The sequence below is a fragment of the Equus quagga genome, unplaced genomic scaffold (genome assembly GCF_021613505.1).
Source record: "Equus quagga isolate Etosha38 unplaced genomic scaffold, UCLA_HA_Equagga_1.0 203_RagTag, whole genome shotgun sequence".
NCBI classification, from domain to species: Eukaryota; Metazoa; Chordata; class Mammalia; order Perissodactyla; family Equidae; genus Equus; species Equus quagga.
The window spans coordinates 2886459-2903322 of NW_025798627.1; the positions used below are offsets into that span (position 1 = coordinate 2886459).

General features: G+C 41.6%; 1 protein-coding gene across 8 annotated transcripts in view; it reads left to right on the plus strand.

Moving 5' to 3' along the window:
• LOC124233492 (serine/threonine-protein phosphatase 6 regulatory ankyrin repeat subunit B) overlaps positions 1-16864 on the plus strand; it is a 291043-nt gene that overhangs the window by 144463 nt on the left and 129716 nt on the right. For all 8 annotated transcript variants that reach the window (XM_046650630.1, XM_046650631.1, XM_046650625.1 and 5 more), the window contains 2 exons: positions 897-975; positions 13706-13776. In XM_046650630.1, coding sequence (XP_046506586.1) covers positions 897-975; positions 13706-13776 — 150 coding nt within the window. The remainder of the gene's footprint in view (positions 1-896; positions 976-13705; positions 13777-16864) is intronic.

Genomic DNA, 16864 nt, shown 5'->3' on the forward strand with positions numbered 1-16864 from the left:
TCACCGTCTGAAAAGGTCTCCTGTGTCATTGGTTCACGTGACTATTGTCAGCCTCCCCACTTGAATGTAAGTTTGTGAAGGCAGGGCCTGGGCCCATTGCTGTCACCCCTCTGTCCCCAGAATCTGGTTCTTGGCATATAGTAGGCACTCAGTAAGTTTTGCAGGGCCTGGCCCCGTGGCCGACTGGTTAAGTTTGCATGCTCTGATTCACAGGTGGGGATCCTGGGCATGGGCATGGCACCGCTCATTGGGCCATGCTGAGGCGGCCTCCCACATGGCACAACCAGAGGCACTCACAACTAGAATATACAACTATGTGCTGGAGGGATTTGGGAGAAGGAGGAGGAAAAAAAAAAAAAGAATAGTGGCAACAGATGTTAGCTCAGGTGCCAATCTTAAAAAAAAATAAGTATTACGTAATGGGCAGTGGTCTAGGCAATAGTTAATGGGGATAGAAAGGAGAAAATGACTATACTTATGTTTAATGTCCTTGTGAACAATTCCACTATGTTCCCTTAGAAAGAAAATAAATCATTGAAAGCTTTGAACTATACTGTTAAAGTAGATAGAAAGGTTTGAATTTTTTTAAACCATACTGAAGGTTTGAGATAAATTGAATTTCATCATCCAGTGCATGACAGTCCATCCTTGACCTGAGCTGGCCTTCAATAAAAGAAGCAGGGAGGCAAATACGACACACAGACAGAGAAAATGGGATCTTTCGTATATGTGACTGTGGGAAATGCTCAGAGAAATGGCCAACCGGAACTCACCTGAGTGGGTGTTTGGCCTTCAGTCTCTCCCATAGGCATTAACCTCAGAGAAGGTGACACATCTTACTGTGTCTACAAAAGGCCCCTCAGCTTTCACTGACTTGTTTATCTTTGCTGTTCCAGGATTCTGAGAAGCGAACTCCGCTTCACGTGGCCGCGTTTCTGGGAGATGCAGAGATCATTGAACTCCTGATTCTGTCAGGTAAATACCAGATGTACTTAAAAACCAACTGCAGATAAAAATTTAAATGACCACTTTAACAGACTGACTGCTACACTGAACCCAAACAAAATTTCTTTATTGTGCTCATGGAAGTTTGTCTGATCAGCGATTTTAACAGTAGACAAAAGACTGTGCAAGAAGCTGTTCTTATTGAAAAATGGCTTCTCCAGGAAAACTTTTATATTGCTTTAAAAGTGTGATTCCTGACTGTCTAATCAAGCTCAGTGTTATAGGTGAATTCGTACATTTGGATATCTTTTAATTTTTTTCATTGAAAAAAAAAAAACAAACGAAAACTGGTTCCTTAAAGTCTACATGGAGACACACAAATGTGTGTATTTACATATATTGAAATTGCACTGCAAAACTACTATGTTTTGTTTATGGATACAGGACTGTGACTATGAAATCAAAGCGTAAAAACATGGAAGGAAAGGAAATGTCAATTTCTGGATCGTGGTTACCTCTGAGGAGGCAGACTGAGTGACAGATGTCTTCAGGGAAGGGTAGAAAAGAAACTACAACTCTGAAATATTTTATTTTTAAAAAATTGGAATCAAATATGACAAACGTGTTAAATTGGATTTGTGTGTACACTGGTCTTTGTGATATTGTTCTCTTTATTTCTCTGTGTATTTTAAATATTTCATCAGATTTAAAAATGCCAATGCTTTCATTTTGGAAACCTGTGTGCTTGGTACATCTCACCAAACAGGTTTCTAAAACCAATATGCGCTTTCTTCCTGGAGTGTTTGCAAGACAAATCCTGGGAATGAATCTGAGCCCATGCACGTCTCTCATCTCTCGGTGTAGACTGAATGCAGACTGACTGGCTTTCCTCCTCTTCCTCCTCCTTTTTGTTTGGGGAGATTCACATCTGGAGGAAATGCTGCTGCATACAAACTGCACAAAATTCCTATCAGAAGGCTTGCCTTTGTTTACAGTAGTAAAGGGAAACTTAGAATTCCAGAGTAAGCTGAGCAAAGGTAGGAGCTGATAGCTGTATTCAGGCAGATGGGGAGAACGTTGTGGAAAAGGAACAAGGATTGTGCCGTGATACGCAGGAAGATTCACGTTGTCCTTATTTTTGTTGTGTTCATGTTCTCGAGGTGAGTTTTCCCAGGGAACAAGTGTTCTGTGCCGTAAAACTGGTGCACCCCGTGGTCCTGACGATCGCATGGGGCTTAGGGTAGATTTCATGTGGCGTCCCTTGTACTCTCGAGTACAGTCCTTCCTTCTGACAATTCTAAAGACGTTCCAGGGCTGTGTTTTAAACAAACATGTATTGTCTGGTGCTGGCACAGACTATGGCTAAGGGCCAGCGCACACCTGGCCGGTTGCCCCAGCAGTAGAAATTTTGCCCATGAAAAATTGTGGACAGGATCACTGGGGGTGTACAATAAAGAATTTTGTGGTGTGACACCTAATGGTCCCAACTATAACCACCATCCAAGTGTTGTGTTAAGAGACATCTCAGAGTCTCAGAGGAATGTTTGGTTCATGAATGTGCAAGTTCAAAACTTTGTCTTAGACTCCCAACTTTGTTTTTTGTTTGTGTTTTTCCACATCTGAAAGGGAAGGTTTTAATTCTGCAGCAATGAACTTGATGCATCTGTTTTCCTCAGGCATCTGGGGGCTGGTGATTGTTTGAGGAACTTGGTTTCACATCCCCTTCACGTGGGCGTGGAGTCCACCAACCTCTGGTAAATGGCACTCATTCAGCGGAGCCAGGAGAAGCTGTTCCGTGTGTCTTCATCTGTACACCTGGCTGGTCTTGGAATTGCTGAGCTGTTAGCTTGTCTAGTATAATTTTGGGTGGCACATGCTATGAAATTTTCTTCCTCCCCTCATCAAATTAGGAAGAGTTAGGGCATGGGAGAGCATTGGGAAAGTTGTTTAGAAATTTTACTCAATTCTGGAAGCTCAGGCAAACTCTTAGAATTTGCATGGCTTTAAATCCCCTGAAAGGTCTTTTATTCAATTTGTATATTATATTCTTAAAGAAATATCATTGCAACAGTGTGATGATTTCGTATCTGAGCTTAACTCTGGCGGCCGGCCCTTTAGAGAATCCAACCAAACTGTTTTCCAATTTAATAATGAATGAGGTGCTAATTATTCCCATTTGGACAAATAATTTGGCCTTGCTGGACTAGTCCATTACAGCTGTGTTGTCCGTTGTGTTAACTTACAGGGCATAGTGTAACCCAAGCCCCCTAAATTCCTGCTGACATTATCTCCTGTTAGCCAGGCAGACGGAACTCTGAATGCCTCTGAGCAGACGGGGAGGAATTCAGGCCTCACAAATTTCCCCTTCTTAAAACTTCCTGTCCAAATTCTGGCTTTATTTTCCCCCTGCCTCTAGCTTCTGTCTGGGAACTGGCTGAGTCAAGATCAAAGCAGAGAGAAGGTCAAGAGCTTGCTAAATCATTTGCCTGGAGATGCATGAACAAGATCAGTGTGCACCACTCAGTGGCTAAGGGTTAGGAGATTTGGGTTGAGATACAGGAAGCAGGGAACACAGAGAAATGGCCACAGGACCAATACCCTGTCGAGAAAGCCTGAGGATGCTCAGGGGTTAGAGGGTCTGGGCTGAAGGACGCAGACTGGAAGTCCCCGCCCTCTAACTTGGGAGTGTTTGTGAGCTGTAACTACCAATTAAAAATCATAAATTTATTAGAACATAGAACACCAGACAACTGGTATTCCTGTAAAATTATTTCCTGCGACTTTCCAAAATGTAATTACCACTCCCCATGCAAATGGCCTCCACAGCCAGTGGCTGGTGGTTCTTTTGATTCTCTTATGCATGACAAATATTTGTCGTTTGAAGTTGGATTTGATATTTCTTTTTGGTCTGGTGAAAGAGGGGTGATTAAATCAGGCAATGCTGATTTTGGCCCCCAATGTGATGTGATTTTAAAGTAATGAGCCGATTTCTGGTGGGTGTGTAAACTGGCCCTGAAGGCAACTCCAAGGGGAGTTTGAAAAATGTTTTGAGCAATTGCCACATACACGGAATTATCATACACTCTTCCAAGGTCATTGCTTTGAAGGACAGTGCTCCTAGGCTGTAATAAGATTCGGTCTGTTTGTTAAAAAAAAAAAAACCAATAGCAATCTGGTCTCATTATATTATAATCATATTTCATATGCTCTTTCTTTCACATTTGTTTCTTTCTACAATTAAAAGCCACACTTTGGATAAACCAGCCTCAGGAATCAATTATTCTCTCTGGCCTGTAAGAATGTTCAGTCACTTTGTCTACCTTTCTTTGTTCTACGTCTTCCTACATGACAGGGCTAAGAGAATGGAAATATTGCCTCTGGAAAAGATGCTCAGAGTTCCCTTTACTCCTGATCCCTATGAAAATAAAATCAAGTAGTAATAGGGATAAGAGGAAGAATGTGCTTAATTTGAAATTAGAGTTTGTGCCTGATAACTTTTAGTTGGGTCTTTGTTTTTGAAGATTCAGATAGCCTAGTGCTTTTTTTTTATGTTTAAGCTTTAAAATGTCCTTGGGTAAAGGCATTTGCCTTTAAATCATTAGACATGCAGACTCTGTGTCCTTCAGTGCACAGTGGCGCCTGACAGGCAGGTAAATAACATGAAGCTTCCTTTAGAAAAATCAGTTATAAATATTCAACTCCAAACCAGCTGATGTCTTCCTCTGACATGTAAACAAGACTCTCGGCGCGTTCTGAGGAAGAGGATGAGGAAGCCAGTGGCACGGGATGACACGGATGAAATGCTGCTCAGTCCCTGCTCAGATAACTCTGCTTTTGTTATAATCATTTTGTTGTTTGGCGAGAGGAGGCTTTCCTGGCAGCTGCCTGTTCAACCTTCTGGAGGAGGCAGAGTGGAGGGAGGGAGGTCCTACACAGTGACCGAGAGAAGCTACTTCCTAGGTTTCTCATTATCTTTCAATTCCTCAAGTGACTGTGAAGCTGCCCAGAAACAACGCTGATGTTGTTTGTTACGGGCCGGGTGTGTTGCTTCGTGATGCTCAGCAAGCTCAGAGTCATTTTTCTCCGTGAAAGAATTTTAATACTAAAAGCCACATTTGGATCCATGTAAGACTGAAAATTTTCAGAATATATAAGTAATAATGTAATAACAACATGATATAAATATATAATTGTAAATTATAACAAAAAACAGTAATAGGAAAATAGGGGAAACGGCAAAGAATATGAACAAGCAGTTCTCAGAGAATGAATTACAAATGGCCACTAAACGAGCTTATTAGAAGATGCCCACCTCACTGGGAAACAAGAAAACACAAAATCGTGATACCATTTTCTTCCAATCAGACTTGCAGTATTTTAAATGACTGATAATATCAAGTGTTGATGAGGATGGGGAAATTGAGCAATCTTATACACTGTGAGTGTGTAAATTGGCACACTTTGGAGGCTTGAGAGTATCAAAAGCAAAAGTGTGCATGACCTATGACACAGCAAGTCCATTTCTAATTGTCTATCCTAGACAAATACCTGCACATTTGCATAAGGAGTCATTTTATGGATGTGCATAGCAGCAGTGTTTGAATAATGAAATACTGGAAACAGTTGAAATATCCGTCAATAGAGAGAATGTCTAAAAAATGGAATGTATTTATATGTTGGAATACGTGTGTCAATGAAAAGGAATGGGCTCATTCTCTAAGTATCAATGTGGATAGATATACAAAATATATAGTTGAGTGAAACAAGGAGATTCAATGTTATTACAATATGATACAATTTATGTAAAAACATACTTATGAAACAATGCTATAAATTTTTAAACATGGTTTGTAATATTTTAAATGTACAAAAAGATATTATACTGACCACTCAGCTTAATTACCCCGATTTTCTAGGGACACATGTATTTGCATCTGAAGGCATCAAAGAAACTGGAAGCTTATGTACCAAACTCAGAGCAGTGGTTTTCTTCAGAGAGTGGGCAGAGGCCAGCATTGGGGATGATACTCAAGGGGACTTTACCTAAATCTGTAACGATCCATTTTTTTAAAGAAGAATGCGTTCATGTATTGCTCATATGATCAAAACATGAAATAAAATAGTCTGCTCCTGTTCATTGTGATAGGCACATATTCATAGCTCCAGGTCAAGCCAGTTCAGTTGCGGAGACATTGCTGGATCTCTCTTTTAGTCAGAAAGCATCCTTCACTTGGCAACTATTAACTGAGGTCTGCCCTGGGCTTAGACCTGTGCTAATGGCAGGTGCCCCCTAGTCTCTATCCGTTTGTCCCTAACTCTGCCTGTTAATAGTTAGCAAGCAATTACATAGTGCTTACCGTGTGCCAGGAAGTGATCTCAGGGCTTTTGTGGTATATCCTTCTTGACTGTTCAATGTTTTTACAAAAATGGGCTCATTCCATATATAATGTTTTATTACTTGCTTTTTTCACATAACAATAGTTTGTGAACATCTCTCCACGTTATAAGCATTCTTATAAAGCATCACAGCCTTGTTGTATGGCTATACAGTAATTTATTTAACCAACTCTTCTTTGTCTAATACCAAAGTTGTTTCTGCTTTTTACTTTTATGACTAACCTTTCATAAAACATCCTTGAACATTAGTGTTAACATTCATCCATAGTTATTTCCTTTAGAAACAAGTTATAGGGCATTCTCACGCACACACGCACAAATACAGAAATGAGTTGTGTATATGAGAGAGAATGAGAAAGCAAGAAGAAATGGGGGAGGGAGAAGAGAGAGAGCAAGGCTGAAGGTAAGATTTGGACTTGTGGTGGCAAAAGTGGGTAGACACAGCTGTGGGCATGTACGTCACACATGCACTCTACCCTCGTCACTGTCCTGGTGGTCTGGCTGGTAAGAGAGCTCCTGGGGTGAGATGCTTAGATTCAAAGTGTGGTCATAACAAAATGGCATTTGGAGAGACAGCAGAAGATTCCCTAAGATCTTAGAGTTCTCCCACCTCTGGGTGGGCATGGACCTCGGTGGTCCTGCCTTTCCTGGGTGTGCTTACCTTGCCACTGTTCTGCAGCTGGGGACGCTAACTGTGGGGTCACTGATAGTGTTTCTGGAGAGGGGAGAGCATGAGAAAAAAATAACAAGACCAGTGAGTAACACATCGTTAACTTGAAAATTTCTTTTCAAAGTCTTCTGTACAACCGAGATCAACTACAAATCCAATAGGAGTCTCGCTCCCATTCTTACTCCCCTGGGGTGAGCCTTAGGAAAATCCTGGGAGAGACTGTATGGTTGGGCCACTTTATATGGAAAAGATGGAAGTGTCATTTTTCTATCAAGGAGAAGGGCCACTCCACTAACAAGAATAAATTGTGTAAGAAAAAGCAACTTATTCCCCACTTCCCAGTTTTATTAAGAAACGTAAACTTCAAATGCACTAGCTTTCTTAAAAATATTTTATTAGAAAATATTTCAAACTAACAGAAAAGAATGGAGAATAATATAATTAATACCCTTCACACCAAGCTTCAAGAAATCTTAGCATTTTCCATATTTGTTTTACATCTTTCTTTAAAGGAAATAAAACATTGAGGACACAGTTTTGCAGCCCATTAGGCATACTTACTTCATCCTTTTCCCCACCCTCCCTCCCTAGAGGCATCTCTGTCTGGACTTGATATCTGTTTTCTTTAGCCATATTCATTAGTTTTATCTCATGTCTGTGCATCTATAAACAATATGTAGAATTGTTTTTGTAAATTTGAAAACCGTATAAAACTGATATTATGCCACAGTTACTAGTCTTCAATTTCATTTGTTCATTCAGTGTTATATTTTTGAAGTGTATCTGTTTATATACAGATCTTCAGTCTGTTCATTTCCATGACAGTGTAGCATTCCGTCGTACAAATATACCACAAGTATTTATCCCCTTTCCTCTTGATCAACATTTGAGTCCAGTTTCTTGCTGTTACAAATGTGCTGCAGTGAACCTTCCTGCACATGTGTGAGTTTCTCTAGGGTGTATGATTGGGGTGGAATTGCTGGGTGGTAGGGCAGACACATCATCAATGTTGCTAGGTAGCAACAAATGTTCGCCAAAGGGGGTTGTACCAGTTCACATTCCCACAGCTCTATGTAAATCTTCCTGTTGCTCCATGCCCTTGCTCACTCTTGGCATTGTCACACCTTATAATTTTCACCAGTTTGATAGGCGTGAAATGGTGCATTAATGTTGCTTTTATTTGACTCTCCCTAATGAATTTTGAGGAGAAGCATCTTTTCATATGTGTCTTGCCATTTGGGTTTTTCCCTCTTGCATTAGCTTTTTAAGTTTATTATAGGCAATGCAAAATTTACTCTGTTAAAGACTATAAATAATAAAATATGGGCTCTGCCACTTAGCATTTAGATCTGCACTGTCTAATATGGTAGCAACTAACCAGCTGTGGCTATTGAGCACTTGAAGTGTGGCCAGTTTGAATGGAGGTGCATTGTAAGTATAAAATGCACAAAGTATTCTTGAGAAAGAAGAACAAAGCTGGAGGCATCATGCTCCCTGATTACAAACTACTGTGTTACAAAACTACAGTAACTAAAACAGTATGGTATTGGCATAAAAACAGATACGCAGATCAATGGAGAACCCATAAATGAACCCATGCATATATGGTCAATTAATTTACAACAAAGGACCCAAGAATATACAATGGAGAAAGGACAGTCCCTCAATAAGTGGTGCTGGGAAAACCAGACAGCCACACACAAAAGAATGAAACTGGACCACGGTCTTACACCATTCACAAAAATTAACTCAAAATGGATTGAAGACTTGAACGTAAGACTTGAAACCATAAAATTCCCAGAAGAAAACTTAGGTGGTAAGCTCCTTGACATCAGTCTTGGCCATGATCTTTTTGAATCTGACACTGAAAGCAAAAGCAACAAAAGCAAAAATAAACAAGTGGGATTATATCAAACTAAAAAGGTTCTTCACAGCAAAGGAAACCATCAAGAAAATGAAAAGGCAACCTACTGAATGGGAGAAAATACTTGCAGATCATGTATCTGATAAGAGGTTAGTATCCAAAATATATAAAGAACTCATACAACTCAATAACAAAAAAACAAACAATCTGACTGAAAAATTGACAGAAGATCTGAATAGACATTTTTCAAAGAAAACAGACAGATGGCCAACAGGTACATGAGAAAGTGTTCAACATCACTAATCATCAGGAAAATGCAAATCAAAACCACCATGAGATATCACCTCACACCTGTTAGAATGGCTGTTATCAAAAAGACAAGAGATAATGAGGGTTGGCGAGGATGTGGAGAAAAGGGAACCCTTGTGCACTGTTGGTGGGAATGTAAATTGGTGCAGCCACTATGGAAAACAGTAAGGAGGTTTCTCAAAAAATTAAAAATAGAACTACCATGTGATCCAGCAGTTCCACTTCTGGGTATTTATCCAAAGAAAACAACAATGCTAACTGGAAAAGATATATACACCCCCATATTCATTGCAGCGTTATTTACAATAGCTCTGATATGGAAACAATCCAAGTGTCCATTGATGGATGAATGGACAAAGAAACTGTGGTATGTATACAATGGAATATTATTCATCCATAAAAAAGAATGAAATCTTACTGTTTGTGACAACATGGATGGACCTCAAGGGCATTATGTTAAGTGAAATAAGTCAGACAGAGAAAGACAAATACTGTAAGATCTCTCTTACATGTGGAATCTAAAAAAAAAAACCCCAAAATAAAAAATGTGCTCAGCCAAGCTCACAGATATTGAGAACAGATTGGTGTTTGCTAGAGCAGAGAGTAGGGGGTTGGGAGAAATGAGTGAAGGGGATAAAAATTCTTATTTCTTCACAACTGATTGGAGATTTCATAATTCATTTAGGAGAATAGAAGTTTTATTCTCATCTCAGGGGACTGAAATCAATTTAACACAAGGGTTAGATTTTAAAGTCAGTGTACACAATCAAAGCTTTATTATGAAAAAAGAACATAGGGCTGGCCCAGTGACCTAGTGGTTAAGTTCACATGCTCCACTGTGGTGGCCTGGGGTTCACTGGTTCGGATTCCGGGCACAGACCTACACTCTGTTCATCAAGCCATGTTATGGTGGTGTCCCACATACAAAGTAGAGGAAGATTGGCATAGATGTTAGCTCAGTGACACTCTTCCTCAAGCAAAAAGAGGAAGATTGGCAACAGATGTTAGCCAGGGCCAATCTTCCTCACCTAAAAGGAAAAAAAGGAGAGGAATATAAAATAAGTCTATTAATTTTTAAAACTCGATTACATGATAATATTTTGGATATATTGAGTTGAATAAAATATATTACTACAATTAATTTTCCCTGTGTTTTATACCCTTTTTAGTGTGGCTACTAGAAAATTTAAAATTACATAATTACCTTACATATATAATTGCAAAATTATGCTAAGTGAAATGTCAGACAGCAAAAGCCAAATATCATATGACTTCATTCATGTGTGGAAGATAAAAAGCAACAACAACAAATAAACACATAGATACAGAGAATAGAATGCTGGTTACCAGAAGGGAAGGGGCGGGGCGAAAGGAGTGAAAGGGCACTTGTGTACAGTGACGATGTCAGTTAGACTTTGGGTGGTGAACACCATGTAGTCAACACAGAAGTTGAAATATAATGATGTACACCTGAAATTTATATCATGTTATAAACCAATGTTACCAAGAAAACCTAAAATAAAATTACGTACTTGGCTCACATTATATTTCCATATTTCCATAATTCCAACACTGAGTTAGAGGCTCTGAGTCAGAGCTGACATGCTACCCATAGCAGGTATCAAGTCAGACACGTGTGGCCTGCCTTCCTACAGGTATACTGGAGGAAGGGGTGACAGCAGGTGAAAATTCAAACTCAGGCACACAGGGACTTGTGGCCATACGTTCTCCATCTCAGAAGACTGATTGACATCCTGACATGGAAGTCTCTTAAAAGTGGACGGGGAAATCTGAAGGGTTGCCTGGAAACAGCCATGCCTACCAGTAGGGAATGAGACTGAAGCCAGTCCTCCAGGACTGTGTGAGAGCTGGGTGATGTTGGTGACAAGAACGCCAAAGAAACAGCCTAGAAATAAATATCCAATGTGCATTTGCCTTACTGGAGAGAGTAAAAGGTCTGTCTTCTGACATGCAGGTATAAACACAATGTGGCAAAATATACATGTTTTTTGACCCAGGTAAAGGCCTCACAAAAAAATGGATAATTTTAGATGGGTTGAATAGCTTCTAGAATGTTGGAAGAGGAAATACATGGGCCTGAGGGGATAAATGCTATTTGTTTCTGAACCAAAAAGTTCGGCTTTGTGACAGTCATCTGGCATTCTCTTGGAACTGAGACTTGGGAAGGAAATCTAAAATTTGTTTCTGGTAGTGGAAATTTTGTTTTAAAATTGACAGTTTCTTCTGTTCTTAATTACACTGGGTTTCCTCCTCCCCATTTTTCTCCAGCCCTCAATTGAGTCTCTCTCGCTCTTAGAAAGATACCTGTTCGTGCACTCTCCAAGGCTGGGGCTTTGTGTTCTTAAATCTCTGCATTTGACTTGCCCTCTTTTGAAGGGCAAGGACTATGCCTCTCACTTCCTTAAAAATCTGAGTTGTAGATTCAGAGGTGAATGAGCCATTAGAGGGGATTCAGAAGTAAGAACAGCTCATATTTCTCTAGAGCTTTGCAATTTACAAAGCACCTTCACGTTCACTTGATTGCCCCAACCACCCAGTGAAGTGGGCAGAGAAGTATTATTATTGTTGTTTTTGTTAGCCTCATTGTACAGATTAGTGGCTCTTGGTCATGGCCAGTAGGTGCTGAAATGAGAACTCAAATCTGGGTCTTCTGCCCATGAGTCTCGCTGGGCTTCCAAGACCTCGTTGATTTCACTTTGGAGCATTTCGCCCAGGGCTTCCTGCTACGGGATAGAGATTCTGATTCTTAACATGCCCAAACTGATTTTATTTGATCCTTATTGATGTGAGGGGCTTGAACCTTCTCAGGTAAGCTGCCTGGATGGAGTTGGTAGCGTTAGGATTCAAATAATTTTAAGTTTGATAAACTAGGCAACAATTTATCAGTGGCTCTCAACATTGACAAGTTACAATGTTAGATGTTACAATAGCCTTGGGTCCTGGGGATCTTTTGAAAATACTTGTGCCTGGCTCCATCGCAAACCAATGAAATCAGAATGGGGGGAGGGAAGACATCCTCTTTGTTTTAGGGATTATTACGTTCTTGTTTTCTGTAATTAATATTGTTGATGGTATTTACTCTTCAGTTAAAGAGGAGATATTATCCAAGTTCTATGGTTTGTTATTTCCTTTAGCTGGTGGCTTAAACTAAGTTTCTAGCTCCCTTTTGCCCACAAAAGTCTCCTGCTGCCCTTTTTGTTTTTTTTTTTTTTTTTTACAAGGTTTCTGTTTTTTAGCTGTCAGCTGGCCTCTGCCTCGCAGGCATTAGTCAGCCTCTGCTTCCACTTGACTCGCTTTCTTGGCCTCTGTCCCAGAGGCACCTCCTGGGCACCTCCCCTCCTCTGCATCACTTTCTAGTTTCTTTCATTCATCCCTCCACTATTCTTCCTTATGAGCTGCCTTCCTTGTTGTCCTAAGGCTAAAATAGGCTCCTCTTCTTGTATCTACGAAGATAGCATACATATTTTCTCCTCCTCCTCTTTTGTAGCCCTTTTATAAAGCTTTCCGTCTCTGATCAGAAGACTGATCAAAACCCTGAACCCCCCAAAAAGGGAAGCTCATATTGGGTGTTTTAGCGGTTCAGCTGCAGACGCAGTGGGCTCGCGCTCTTGGAGAATTGTGAGGGTGTCATGGAAGGAGGGCATGCTCAACCTTCTGTGAGCCCTCTCATACAGAGCTTCTGCTCCCAGATGGTGATATGGCTCCCAGAGAGTCGAGCATGAGGCGCATCCCTGAAAGTGAGCTGGTTCTGGCTGGCGTGGGAGCCTGTCTGACCACCCCGTAGTGTGAGGGAGCTGTGAGCAACCTGCAGACGCTTCATGTCGTGTCTGCCCTAAAGTTCATGGAGGTTGGCTTCTTGCTGCTGAAATAGCTCACTAGTCCCAGAGAAGTCATTGGGATTCTTGGATAAAACAGATTTCTGCTGATCCCCTCAGCCCAGATCAAACCTTGTCAGAACTCAACTTTACAATATTTGTTTGAAATCCAACTGGCCTTTGATATGTATTTGTTGGAAAGCTGCTCATCCCTTATAGTTTGCCATGAAGGGCATCGTGTGCCCTGTGTGATAAATATACTTAATGACTAAAAATAAAATAATATATATGATTACCTATTTTATGTTCAGGAATATATATTATATTTGGGAACATACACACACACACGTGCACACCTGAAAGTTCTTCATTCTTCAGCACCTACATTTCCATAGTCCTGGAGAATTTCAGCCTTCTTACAACTGTATCTCCTACCCAATGAGACACTGCATCTCTCATCTGGACTTTGCCCAATTCTTGTGACCCCAGATCTTGCTCCTTCTGCTGTACTGGGTGTGTCCTCCTGTCTGAGGCAAAGAAAACAAAACAAAACAAAATGTGGTACTTGTACCAGGCAAATGAGAGCACGAGATAGAACATTTGACTTAAGATCAGTGGACCACCCCCCCTCCCCCCAGCAATGCCGACTGCATTGTGTCTCTAACCTGTGCTGTTTGGTTCCAGGAGCTCGTGTAAACGCCAAGGACAACATGTGGCTGACCCCCCTGCACCGGGCTGTTGCTTCCAGAAGTGAAGTGAGTGATTATCTTATTTAATCTAGCACCTCCAGTCCCTAGAAAGAGAAAAATGCTTTTTGCTGAATTAGGGATTCTCACTGGTGAGCAAAAGGCTTTTACTTCTCACATAAGAGGGTTACCAAAATTGAATGGCTGTTTATTTGAGCACTCCTCCATGCCAGGCTTGGTGATGGGGGGGTGACTGGGCTATTCCAAGATGGACAATGTGATCCTTGACTTCAGCGAGTTCTCAGTCTGGAGGGGGAGGCCACCAGGGAAGTAAATTAATGCAGTCTCGTAACTGAATTAAAGGAAGCAGCAAGTAACTATCTCCTTGAATAGAGGAAGGCTGCCAAGAAGAGATGTCATTGAGCTGGTCCTTAGAGGATGGGTAGGGACTTACCAGGACAGGAGAAGGAGGGAGGGCTGAGGCAGGACGATAAACATGCTAGAGGACAAGAGGCTTGAAAGTCTACGAATGGCGGGTTCAGTTGGATGTAGCTGGAACACAGGATTTAGGGGGAGGTAAGTCTCATAGTAGAGGCTGAGTAGACGGCAGAGGGCTGGGTGTCCTCTGAGCAGGGGGAAGTGGTCACAGCAGAGCTAGGTGTGAACCTGACAGAGTTGGAACCTTGTGAGGATGAGGTGGAAAGGGAGCCAGAGGGTGAATGGCGACACCGTTGACTAAGAAGGCAGAGGCAGGGGAGCAGGGTGGGGAGCCCATCAGTCCTGCTTGAACGTGCCCAGTGTGGCAGACCTGTCACTGGAGTGTAGCTCCATGAGGGCGGGGATCTGTGTTTTGTTCCCTGGTGTGTCCCAAGCCTGGTACATTGTAGGTGCTCAAGACATAATTTATTTTGAATGCCGGAAATTTAGGTGAAGATGACTAATAGGTTATCTGTCATTATTTATACAGGTCTAGAGCTTAGAACAGAGAGGATGGTTATTGAAACCATGGCAAATGGATCAGCTGGTTCAGGGAAAGTGTAAGAGATGAGAAGACCAGTGTGGGGCAGGGAGTGGCAGGGAACCCTAGTGGAGCCTTGGAGCCCGGTCAGAGAGGATGCCCACCATCCAGGGCTACTACTCGGTGGCACTTGACATTGGATGACTCACCTTTGTAGCTGATTTTACCAAGCGAAGCTTCTCCTCTGCTATTGGAGAAGGTGCTGTTCTCCGGGTACACCCAGGAGCAAGAGATGTTGCTAAGAATGCGTACACCGATGTCGCAGGTGTCGATGGCTGTCATCAACATTGGCGTTTCCCCTTTGGCAGCTATCTGGAAATTTCACAGTATACTTGGTAGATGACAGTTAGGTTAGTGCTCATAACCTTCCTTCCGTACTGTGTGATTTGAGTGGTTTTTGTAAGAGTTTGGTTGTATTCTCTTTTTGAACAGCCCAAATGGAATGAGGGAGGCAATGATTCCCAGCTGCCAGGATCAGACCTTGGGGAATTCAGAATCTTTGCATGGTCCCACATTTCATTACTATTCTGCCTGAGAAAGCAGGTGCAGTGGGCTGTTTGAGTTTGTACCACCAGCTTCATGAGAATAGCTCCTTCACAGAGGGTTATTTCCTGGTCTTTTAAGACCACTTGATCTTCAGTAAATTTATTTTTCTTCTTTTTCTTTTTTTAACTTTTTTTTTTTGGTTCGTGAGGAAGATTGGCCCTAAACTAACATCGGTTGCCAATCTTCTTCTTTTTCTTGAGGAAGATTGTCCCTGAGCTAACATCCATGCCAGTCTTCCTCTGTTTTGTATGTGAGGTGCTGCCACAGCATGGCTTGATGAGCAGTGTGTAGGTCCGTGCCCAGGATCCAAATGTGTGAACCCTGGGCTGCTGAAGCAGAGTATGTGAACTTAACCACTATGCCACCAGGCTGGCCCCCGGTAAATTTATTTTAAGTATATTTTGAAAAATATGGGTTTGTTTCCTCTTTTAACAAGAAGCACGTCTTTTTAGTTCAAAATAACATTTACTAAGCACTTCCTATATGCCAGGCACTGTGCTTGCCGGTGGAGCTAGAAGACAAATAATTCCTCTGCCCTTGGGAAGCATGTCGGCTGGTGGACAGAAAGACACAAAACCAGAGATTTCAGTACCATGTGACTTCTTCCAAGCGTTCGCCACCTGTGTAGCTCAACTGGCTGCAAAGGCCTCAATCCTCAAAACTTCCATTTTCCATCCACCGCCAGCCCACCTTCTTTACATAGCTTTAGTGTGTTTGAATTCAGTTAACCCACTGATGGATGAACCTTTGTACCTGAGAAAGGCATTTGTTGCTTCTCTAAGAAACCAGCTCCCTCTGCAGGTTTGCTGGGGGAAAAAATCCCTTGCAGGTGTCTCTTGCTAGGAGGGAATTAAAAGCAAACCAATCCTGAGTTGTAAACAATCAGAGTCATATATAAGCCAGCATAAGAGTATGTCTTCCTGTTAATATCTGTCACGGCAAGTTGAAACTTTCTTGTGAAAATTGGAGTCTCTGTAACTGTTGTTAGAACTGACTGTGGGCGTCTTAACTCCAAGCACATTGCTGTGCTGTGAAAGTCCTAAATTCAGATTTCCTTCTTCTGTTGACTTCAATATATTGCCATTGCTTTATGCCCACCCCCTCCGCACCCCTCCCCCCCATAATAGCTGGGGAAAGGGAAGATAAACTGACTTGAAGCTTGCTTATGGGAGTGTGGCAAAAGAAGCCAGTTAAGCCACCAGAACCCGCAAAATCAGGACGACTTTCAAAATTGCATTGCAACACAGATATCAGTACAAGTCAAAATTTCTGAGCCTTCTTTCCATCCAGGCAAAATTTATGTTCAGATTTCTGTGCCTGGAAAAATAATATTCATTGCGAAGTTCATTTCCTGAGCCTGTTATAGCAATAGGAGTATCAGATCATAATATTGATTAAACATCCACCCACGCCTGACTTTGTAAAAGCTCCTCCACAGACAAGAACGTAGATCAAGACATGGTCACATCCCTTGAAAATCGTTCAGCATAGGTTGGGTTGCAGAGATAAACCTTCAAGACTTGTTTGGTACTCACCAGGCTGTGTTGTGGGCCCCGCTAGGCCCAATCTTGCATCCTCCTCCCCTCTCCACCC